Source organism: Squalius cephalus (assembly GCF_949319135.1).
Source record: "Squalius cephalus genome assembly, chromosome: 12".
Classification (NCBI taxonomy): Eukaryota; Metazoa; Chordata; class Actinopteri; order Cypriniformes; family Leuciscidae; genus Squalius; species Squalius cephalus.
In genome coordinates this window covers 7,716,320-7,727,795 of record NC_137133.1, presented here as the reverse complement: position 1 = coordinate 7,727,795, position 11,476 = coordinate 7,716,320, and the positions used below count along the sequence as shown (strand labels likewise).

General features: G+C 36.5%; 1 protein-coding gene across 1 annotated transcript; it reads left to right on the top strand.

Moving 5' to 3' along the window:
• Positions 1-635: 635 nt before the first annotated feature.
• Positions 636-5,956, top strand: LOC307168612 (phospholipase B1, membrane-associated). The gene is made up of 14 exons (XM_079888741.1): positions 636-833; positions 1,109-1,167; positions 1,610-1,677; positions 1,832-1,875; positions 1,973-2,093; positions 2,260-2,311; positions 2,436-2,516; positions 2,833-2,898; positions 3,379-3,470; positions 3,647-3,728; positions 3,959-4,060; positions 4,205-4,300; positions 5,046-5,117; positions 5,215-5,956. The coding sequence occupies exons 1-14, from the start codon at positions 803-805 to the stop codon at positions 5,350-5,352; spliced, it is 1,104 nt and encodes a 367-aa protein (XP_079744867.1). The 5' UTR covers positions 636-802; the 3' UTR covers positions 5,353-5,956.
• Positions 5,957-11,476: the final 5,520 nt, after the last annotated feature.

The window sequence follows — 11,476 nt, the reverse complement described above, 5'->3', positions numbered from 1 at the left end:
CCCTGGCAGTTGCATGTGCATCTGGATCATGCTTTATGTTGGTGGGCCTGAACTTCGTCACTCAGCTGTTTTGGGTGGGGGAGATAAAGGGGCACTGATATAATGGCCCCGTTCTCTCTGCACGCACATCCATTGTGCTAACCAGCTTGGAAACGCTCCACCATGGAGTGGCTTTTCATTGCCGTGGCAACCTGTTTGCTAGCCCTCTGCCCTGTCAAAGGTAAGTACTAGAAGCATCCAGAGCTGGAAAGATAAGCTGGAGCGCAGGACCCACGATACATGTGTGAGATTGACCTGGGATGCCAGGACTCCAAATTGGTGGAGCGAGATGTTTATGTGAAGCTGTGTTGAAGGCCTTTGTGCTTGTGCTGTACCAATGGAGGCCGGTCTGTATCATATTTTGACTTTTGCTAAGGCTCAAGTACTCATGGATCGTAATATTTATCTCAAGGTGACAAGTGGAGGCTAGAATATGAGGAGGGACTCAGTCACTACAGCGAGGAAGCGCTTCGAAAGGTGCGTTTGTGTTTTGTGATGGGATTTTTTTGGGGCTTTATCATATGGTTGAGGATGTTTTTCTTTCTCATGAGGTCATAAATACAACTGTCCAGTTAGTTTATCTTTGATAAATCATAATGTAAACATAATTTCAGTACTCCAGGTGGTCTATCTATGGGGTGGCCTGAATGTTTTGGTTGTGATGTCACAGAAACCGCCTGTTTAGCATGTTATTTTGTTACAGGAGTTTCCTGAGAAGACCAGGCCAATCAGTTTCAAACATCCACTGTTCACGTGTCCTGACATGAGCCCCTCCTCTTCTGTGCCAACCTCAGGTAGGCTGGTCTAGGGTCTGCGTTTTAGACTATTTTTCCACATTGTGACAAGATTTGCCAATGATGAATACACACTACTGATCTAAAGTCAGTACGATCAACCTTGACTTTACAAGCCGCCAATGCTAGTCGTGCTGGAGACAAAACATTTTTTTTTTTACATTAACACTGATGTTTATTATTGATGATGAATGCTGGCTCTTGTTGTACCACAGACAAACTGCATTATATAATGTTTTGGTACTTGCTCTTCTGATTCGCTGTATCTCTTGCAGTTGAGCTGGTGAGGGCAGCAGATATTAAAGTGATCGCTGCCCTTGGGGATTCACTGACAGTGAGTGTGATTATTTACTCTTTCCTTTTTTCGGTTTAGTGGACTTTTCATTAGTTAGCTGACAACAGAGTTCATTCTACTCTATCTTTATTCATGAGGCAAAATGAGGTAAACAGCTTAAAGGGATAGTTCACGCAAAAATGCAAAATCTGTCATCATTTACTTACCATCATGTTGTTCCAAACCTGTATGAGTTTCTTTCTTCTGTTAAACACAAAAGAAGATATTTTGAGTATTTGTATTACTCAAGTATATATATTTTTTTTCCTACTATGGAAGTCAATGGAGCCTTGGGCCTGTTTGGTTGCCCAAAATATTTTGGGTGAACTATCCCTTTAAGCAGTACAAATACATACATTTGTTATTGATGCAGTTACTGATAATATAAGGGTTTAGCGAATAAAGCAATAATGATCTCTAATAGTAATTGTCTCACTTGTAGACAGCCATTGGTGCAAATGCAACCACAGTTCTTGGCATACCGATTGAATTTCGTCATGTGTCATGGAGGTAAATGTATTACTAATACTAATATAACATGCTTTTAGAAATAAAGTGACTTTATATCCAGTATGATGATATTTCTCATACTTTGTGAAGTTCTAATAATGTGGCCAAAATATTTGTTTTAATTTTTTTTGGTACTTATTCCATATTTTTAAAGCATTGGCGGCTATGGAACCTTTCAAGATGTCATTACACTGGCAAGTACGTCCTTTTGCCTCAATATCAGTCATATGAAAAGTAAAAATTGGTGACTTGAACTGAATTGAATTTGTGACCCCGGGATCTTCTGTGCTTTTAGACATTATTCGACTCTTCAACCCCCACTTAGTGGGTCCTGCCCCAACCAAGACGGTCCATGGTACCCCAGCTCCCCTCTGCGAGACTGGATTTAACCTGGCTGTAACCGGACACAACACCTTGTAAATGCTAGTACATCCCTAGTCATTCTTCATAAATGGTTGTTAAAGAACAAACACCTGAAAATATGCCATCAAGATATTTTTACTTTAACTGTATTTTGCGACCTTTAATTTAGCGAATGTGCTGTTGCATCAGGCGATGATATGAGTTTTGCTTTCCTCCTAGTAATCTTCCTGAACAAGTCAGACATTTGATTGATACATTGAAAACATATGAGGTAAACTGCTTTTGAATACGCCGTTTCCGAAACTAAATGTGTTGTTTGTCCTCTGCTTCTGTTGCTTATTACAAATACAGATGCTGAAATCTTGGCATTATTGTGATTCCATCTTTTGCTACAGGATATTGACTTTGATGAAGACTGGAAACTGTTGACCATTCTAATTGGGATGAATGACATCTGTGATTACTGCAAAGACAAGGCATTGCTTACAAAGCTGTTTGTTTGGCAAACTACAGACAGAAGATTCTTCTACAGTATTGACAGATTTTGTTCAAAATGTCAAAGCGGGAACTATAGGAGGTTTAAAACAAATGTTATATTGATTGTGAACACATAGACGCTTGTAGAGATGATCATCAACATGAGTAATATCGCCTTGAAATGTGTTTGCTCTTTGAGAAACAGCAGTTGTAGGCAGTAAAAGTGACCTTTAAAGAGTCTATATTCAGACATATTGTCCTTTAGGAGTGTTTTTATAGAGCCTCTAAATTTATGTCCTCTATTTATGCACACAGTCCCTGTTTTCGGTGGAGAACTTTGTCCATTACATGACTGTGTCCTTGGAAATGCTGATGAATGAGGTAATAGCAGATTTTGAGATATCATATCAAATGCTTGGGTTTTTAAAAGGTTTTTTTTTTTTAAGTCTTTTATGCTCACCAAGGCTGCATTTATAATACAAATACAGTAAAAACTGTAATATTGTGGGTGAATTATTTTAATTTTAAATATGTTTTTATTCCTGTGATGGCAAAGCTGAATTTTCATCATCATTACTCCAGTCTTCAGTGTCACATGATCCTTCAGAAATCAGTCTAAAATTCTGATTTGTTGCTCAAGAAACACTTTTTTTATGATCCGTATTGAAAGCAGTTGTGCTTAAATTTTTTGTGGAAACAGATTTTTTTCAGTATTCCTTGAATACTGCACTTGAATATTTGAATACTTTGAAGAGCAGCGTTTATTTGAAATGGAAATCGTGTGTAATATCATATAACTTTACTGATTTTTTGTTGTTGATCAGCTTAATGCATTAATAAAAGTTACTATCACCTTTGCAGGTTCCTCGAATGATAGTGAACGTGGTCCAGATACTGCCGATGGAGACCCTCAGGGAAGTACAGAAACCCACCCCAGGATGTCTGCTCCAGAGGTACAGGAAATTAAATCAAGCTTTAAAATATGAGCTAAGAGCAAGTGTGATGATGTCATGGATACTCGATATGCATTGTGTATTTATTTTCATGCACAATTATCAAAAAGGAATGTTTATGCTCTTTCAGTGCTACAGGTTAATTTCTCTCATATTCAATGCTCTGATCTCTCCAGGTCATTCTGCTCCTGTCTGGTAAAGCCAGCCGCTGGATCCGCTGATCTAAAGGAGCTGGTTGGAGTCAACCTAGAATTCCAGGTGGATTTGTTTTCTCAATTATCTATACAGATATATTACAAATCTGTAATTTGCAAATATGGTGCTAAACTGTGTGGTTGCATTTTTGTCTTTGTTTCAGTGTAACTATACAGTTTAAGTACTGAATAGAGCTAATATTAATTAACAACATGGACTTATTACAGTAAGTACATGATGTGTAACAAGGACACTGTAAAATAAAATGTTACCCAAAATCTCTTTTGTTTTAGAAAGCACTGGAGCAGCTCTTGCACAGTGACCGTTTCTTTAAGAACGACTTTGCTGTAGTTTTGCAGCCATTCTTGAAACACGCAGACCCTCCAAGACTCCCTGTAAGAAGTGACCACTGATTGTGTTATGTTTATAATTTATGCCACATTTCTGCTAGCTTTGCATTAGGTTTAAAATTGAAAGTTTCCATTAATATGTGCATGTGCTGTTCAAGGTTTGTGTCTCATTAATTTGTCCCTGATTAGAATGGGAAGATTGACATGAGCTTCTTTACCCCGGACTGTTTCCACTTTACTATGAAAGGACACGAGGAGCTAGCCAAGGGACTGTGGAACAACATGGTAAGTTTTGGTTTCACAAATTCACAACGCTCCATTTAATAAAATAAAATTATAAATAAATATATATACAGTACTATGTTTAATGTTTTTGAAATAAGTTTCTTCTGCTCATCAAGCCTGCATTTATTTGATCAAAAATATAGAATTTTTTTTTAATATTGTGATTATATTATTACAATTTAAAATAATTGGTTTTCAATTTATTATACTTTAAATTATCATTTATTTCTGTGATGCAAAGCTGAACTTTTGCAGTTCTTTTTAACCTTTTATTCATCAAATATATTAGGCAGCAGAACTGTTTCCAACACTCATAATAAATCAGAATATTAGAATGATTTCTAAAGGATCATGTAGTCTATCATGTGACACTGAAGACTGGAGTAATGATGCTGAAAATTCAGCTTTGCATCACAGGAATAAATTATTTTTTAAAGTATATTCAAATAGAAAACTATTTTAAGTTGTAATAATATTTCACAATATTACTGTTTTTTTCTGTATTTTTGATCAAATAAACGCAGCCTTGATAAGCATTAGAGACTTCTTTCAAAAATATAAAAAAACGTAATGTTTCCAAACTTTTGACCTGTACTGTACATAACAAAATATGTAATAAATAAAACATAGAATAAAATATAAGTTTGATGTACACATCAGCCACAACCTCTGATTATCTCTGTCACTGTCATATAGGCACAGTTTGTCATTCTGAAATCATTTCTCTAATTTTTTTTGTGGCAAGTTTCAACCTGAAGGGGAGAAGTTTCTGGTGGAGAGCTTTTCAAACTCTATTGAGCTTATTTGCCCCCCTGTGGTAAGAAATTATATTTTATTTTATTATGGATTCATTTGCTAATTCTATTATTACATCCTTTACTTTTTTTTTTCCTGTTCAAACTGACAAATCCTAGAGTCATCCATACATTTACACCAGACCCACTGTTGTAAAGCCAGGCCCGTCAGCTGGCATCAGACTAGCCGTTCTCCACCTCACGCTTGCCTTGGCTTTCCTTCCACTGTGGTTGGCTGTAAATCTGGCCTCCTTGTAGGACATCCATATGGAGTATCATGGTACATCATGTCTGCCCACCTGATGTTCTACTTGTGCTGGATATCAATGCTTTGACACTCTCAGAACCATTGAGGATCTATTTTGAGACTTGAGCCACTGCAGGATGATCTATGCTAAAACTGATAATGAGGGAGTGAAAGATAAATAAATAAAAGAAAAATGGACTTCCAATCAGCATCATATTTAATTGCTCTGTGGAGTTTCTGCAATGGAAATGTTAAAACCTCAGAATAGAACAATATATGCTAATGTGATGACCTTTTCTGATATACCCAACTAAAATGGCACAAGAGCAGGTGCAAAGCCACATTTAGCTCTGCGTAATGCTGCTATAATTCATTTACGAAAGGTAACTGTGTAAGCTGATTCCGGGTTGTCTGAATAAAAACGGCCAGAGGTTACACTGTAAACTCATTAAGCCTCCGCGGATAAAGGATTTTAATGTTGAGTGAGAACAATTGTTTTGCTTCCGAGAGCATGGTGAAAAGTACATAAGTATGATGTACCACAGTAATAAGATCATTGTTTTGGATGCTACGACTTGAGAAGTGCTTTTGGTCTTCTCAAATAAAGATTTCAGAAGGGACACTTACCTCTTTTCCTTCCTTTTTTTCTTTAAAACTTAGTTTTTACTTTTAATATGCTTTTTCCATGGGTTCTTCATGGGTCAATACATTCTTCCATTACCAATCAAATAACCTTTCTTTATTGTTATTCTTAAAAGTTCTTAGCAGCTCCTAAAGATTCTTGGAAACAAGCTTCTTTCCTACACAAAACAAATTTCTTCAATAAAATAAATTATAGCTATACAATTATATGGGCTGTAGCAAATCGGCTCAATGAAATATGAATAATTATTTATTACTCGTTATAATTATAAATATTTGGATCAGTTAATAAAATTAACATTGATTAATATTTCATCAATTAACCTGTTTGTCCAGTGAACACTTAGTTTTAATCGTCCATCAACTCTCAGAAAGGTTATTTTTGTGGCCACAGAAAAATAAGCTTTCGCACTGGGTACAGGATATGCAGTCTCAGAAGAAAGTTATGATGGTTCAGTTGTTCAATGGTGGTGAAGTTGCAACAGGTTCTTCCATGTTGAAGAATGACGAACTTCAGCGATGTTAGTCTGACTCGGTTGTGGTCGGAAGAGTCCTCTCTTCCGGATGGGAGGTTACAACATGGCTGGTTGTAACTTTGAGGCCCCTCCAACTGCGCACCGGGGTGAAGTGAGGTCCACACGGCGTCACGGTCGGACCAGATGTCTCCAGTCTTTTCCACACAAGTTGCAACCAGAAAAGAGAAGTCACTGAGATAATGCCCTTTTAACTTCCGCCTCTTGAGTTTGGCTTGACCAATGAAAAGGGTGTATTTTCAGTTGGGAAAAGTTCCTGTGTTTGGAAGCTGGCTCATTTACATGATCAGAGTGGGCTGGCAGTTGTGTCCCTTTGATTAATTTAACAAGAATACAATGTATGTTATGAGGAGGTGATATATTATTTTGATATGAAGTTATACACTCACCTAAAGGATTATTAGGAACACCTGTTCAATTTATCATTAATGCAATTATCTAATCAACCAATCACATGGCAGTTGCTTCAATGCATTTAAGGGTGTGGTCCTGGTCAAGACAATCTCCTGAACTCCAAACTGAATGTCAGAATGGGAAAGAAAGGTGATTTAAGCAATTTTGAGCGTGGCATGGTTGCTGGTGCCAGACGGGCCGGTCTGAGTATTTCACAATCTGCTCAGTTACTGGGATTTTCACGCACAACCATTTCTAGGGTTTACAAAGAATGGTGTGAAAAGGGAAAAACATCCAGTATGCGGCAGTCCTGTGGGCGAAAATGCCTTGTTGATGCTAGAGGTCAGAGGAGAATGGGCCGACTGATTCAAGCTGATAGAAGAGCAACTTTGACTGAAATAACCACTCGTTACAACCGAGGTATGCAGCAAAGCATTTGTGAAGCCACAACACGCACAACCTTGAGGCGGATGGGCTACAACAGCAGAAGACCCCACCGGGTACCACTCATCTCCACTACAAATAGGAAAAAGAGGCTACAATTTGCACGAGCTCACCAAAATTGGACAGTTGAAGACTGGAAAAATGTTGCCTGGTCTGATGAGTCTCGATTTCTGTTGAGACATTCAGATGGTAGAGTCAGAATTTGGCGTAAACAGAATGAGAACATGGATCCATCATGCCTTGTTACCACTTTGCAGGCTGGTGGTGGTGGTGTAATGGTGTGGGGGATGTTTTCTTGGCACACTTTAGGCCCCTTAGTGCCAATTGGGCATTGTTTAAATGCCACGGCCTACCTGAGCATTGTTTCTGACCATGTCCATCCCTCTATGACCACCATTTTCCCATCCTCTGATGGCTACTTCCAGCAGGATAATGCACCATGTCACAAAGCTTGAATCATTTCAAATTGGTTTCTTGAACATGACAATGAGTTCACTGTACTAAAATGGCCCCCACAGTCACCAGATCTCAACCCAATAGAGCATCTTTGGGATGTGGTGGAACGGGAGCTTCGTGCCCTGGATGTGCATCCCACAAATCTCCATCAACTGCAAGATGCTATCCTATCAATATGGGCCAACATTTCTAAAGAATGCTTTCAGCACCTTGTTGAATCAATGCCACGTAGAATTAAGGCAGTTCTGAAGGCGAAAGGGGGTCAAACACAGTATTAGTATGGTGTTCCAACATTAAAATAATCCTTTAGGTGAGTGTACATTATCTAATAATTCTATCATAAGGAATGCATAAAAATGTATACAATACAAAAGACAATTTACAAAACCGTAATCATACACATTTGCTGGAATGTCTCTGAGGTTCACTAGTTACCTGGATAGTGTCAGAAGGGGCTTTATATCATTATAAAGGACAGACATCATGGAGCCTGCTCGGACCATTACTTGTTACAGTCTTGAGGGGAAATCGAGTCTTGCGACTCCTAAGTGGATTATTAAATATACCAACTAATTGTGTGTTTGATCTGTCCAGCCGCTACATGGTGGTTTCTTCACATTTATGTCCTTAATGAATAAATATATTCATGTTTTGTCAGTCTGATTTTGTCTGCATTCTTAGTTGAGGTTACTTAATCAAAAAAGCAAGAGAGATATTTTCTGTGCTGCCCATATTCATTATTATTATTATTATTGTTATTAGTGGTAGTAGTAGTATCATTCAAAGTGGATTTGTATTAACCCACTCTCGGGGCTGTCAGTGTCTAGTAGTCTTGCTTTTAAAAGAAATTCGCAATCTGCAGATTTTTTTTTTTTTTTTCACAGGAAATAATGTATTTTTATTATTTATGCTTCTATGATAATTGAGGTAGGCTACATTTGGTTGATGGTTCGCAATCTCTGAGATCACAAGATTGAATCTAAGGTTTATTTGTGAATTAATTTCCTCCAAAAAAAAAAAAATCATAAAAACAAATTAAAATGCACTGTTGTTTAAGAAGTGAAGCATATTGGGAGTTGCAATTATTTATTTATTTATTACAAATACACTTAAAATGAACAAATAATTGGTTTAACCCAGCTCTGAGAAACTGCTTTCTGTGGTTAAATTATGTATTTTCATAATCAGAAATAATTGGACTCGGTGAAACATTATGATGGGCGTTTCTCAGAAAGTAGTCAACTTCTGGTTATGCAACTTGTTATGAACAATCTGTTTGAAATGAAACTACAGAACAGCAAATTGCTCATTTAGTCTCTTGTTCAGCTGGGTACATTAAAAAAATAAATCTTCTATCCATGCATTGGCTGAGAAACGGCACTGCACAGTTTTGAGTAGTATGTTTCTACAGCTAGGACAAATGTAGAATGTATGCATTTTAATATAACTTGATTTAATACTTGGAAAAACTACGTAAGTTATGACAACATATGTTTTTACATTGATTTAACTCATCAAAATAAGAGAAGCAATTTTCAACTTTTTTATAAGTTATACAGGAAAATGACTTAAACATCTAAGTTGATTGTACTTAAATATTTAAGGCAGCAACGTTTTTTACAGTGTAATGGAAAACTCCAATAGTTTACATTCATTATGTTTGTGTCCATTTCAAGCTGATATAAACAGGAAACAATACCTTGTTTCCTCTTTGAGGGCCATTAGATGCAATCCATCACATACTCAAACTCCAACCGACTGTTCGATTTTCATCCAATTTTAGTGTGTCCAGAATAGAGAAATAGCATTATGTTCTCATTACAAATTACAATGCTCAACTTGTCTGCTGCCTAAAAAGGTTTTGCTGTGTTCAGTCAAACCAAAATGATTCAGACACCAGATATAGTTTTATTTTTTATATTTTTTTACTAGTGGGTGCAGGACACTAGTTCATTTAAATGAGGATAGCAAAATAAAGTAAACTGTGACGTATTATACCCAAGAATCCTTCATACAGTGGACTACCAGTAAAATGTATAAAAATTTGGCACCAACAATTATTCAGACACTTTGACCTGACCATGTTTTGCTTAAGTGTTTTTTTCTTAAATGGCTAATGCGACCTTTTTACACCACAGACTGAACAAAATTAAGCATCGCTCTGTAATTTGTTGACCTAAATTGACCTAAATCTAATTGTGTACTTAAATTTACCAGCTGACAGCTTTTCAACCTGATTCATTTGTCAGACAGTCGACTGATATATCAACTGATTCTTGTCATATTTTATTACCATTTTCTAAACTATAGCGAATGTGATCATGTGAGAAATGTTGAAGGTGTCTGAATACATTTAGGTTTGACTATGCTTAACTCAAGATCATTTAACCCAACAGGGATCAAATGTGTAAATGCAGCTGTATTGAATGTGCACATTATCAGAGCCCTCAGCCCAATATTGTTGTCTTGCATTCTGTCATCCATGCTCAATATGATAAATGAAGCCTAAATGGCTTGTTGAGTGAATGCACAACAAATGGCAGTTAAACAGTTTTCATGAGCTACAAGGACATTTAAGTATTGCAATGAACAAAGCATATTTCTATCAAAGCAACCTACGGAAACATAAAAGTATAAGTGGCAAACAAACAATTAAGCATTAATGTTTTATCAGATTTGCCTGTGAATTGATCCCACATCTAATAATCTGCTTTCTGATCACATTCACTCTATTTCATCCCCTGCACCTCTCTTTCTACTGTGCTCAATAAATTAGCTGGTGGGGTAATCACATATGGTTCCCCTGAGGTCCATCATTTACTGCATATGCCAAGGTTTAATGCTGTCCCTAATTGAATTACTTTCTGTTTTGAATGGCAGGCACTACTGATCGACTTATGTTTAGTATTCTGCACAAAGGTTTATGCAAAACAATACAGTATAGCCTTATCTCAGCCGGTTGAATGCAAGTTGAATTTATTTTCCTTTAATATTTTACAGACATCTTAGTGGAAATCATGATCTTAAAGCGGTCATCTTTGAATAATGCATGGGATCTTATCTTCATAAACCAGTCAATCAAGACTTTTAAGACATTTTTGTTGACATATGTGATGATATCAGTTTGACAAAGCAGATTTGACCCATATTATGGTTTGGGCCTGTCCTAGATTATGACCTTTGAATTAGTATTTTTTTTATGAATTAATTTTTTTATTTATTTTTATCATGATTGTTATTATTATTGACAGAAATCATGCTTTGCTTTGAAATGCCTGGAGCTTTAGGAGAGGGTCATGTTATGATAAGAAGTGACATGCTTATGCTTTTGCTTGCCTTTTAGCTTGAAGCAGAATATTAAAAGATGGAGAATCAAGCACACCATAATCAGACTTCCTATATCTTAACGGTTCTATCCATCCAGCCATGAAAAAATATTATTACATTTTTTCTTTATCATTATCTAGCTAATGTGTATATATCTGGATGCATATTAAAGAAAAATTATAAACTTTTTTCTTTATCATTCTAGCTAATGTGTGTATACACATGCATATTTTGATGCAAAATATTATTATAAACTTTTCTTTATCATTTAGTAGATGGTGAACTAAGCAGCTGTGCATTATACTGATGTCATTTCCTCTTCATCAAGTCTTCTATATAA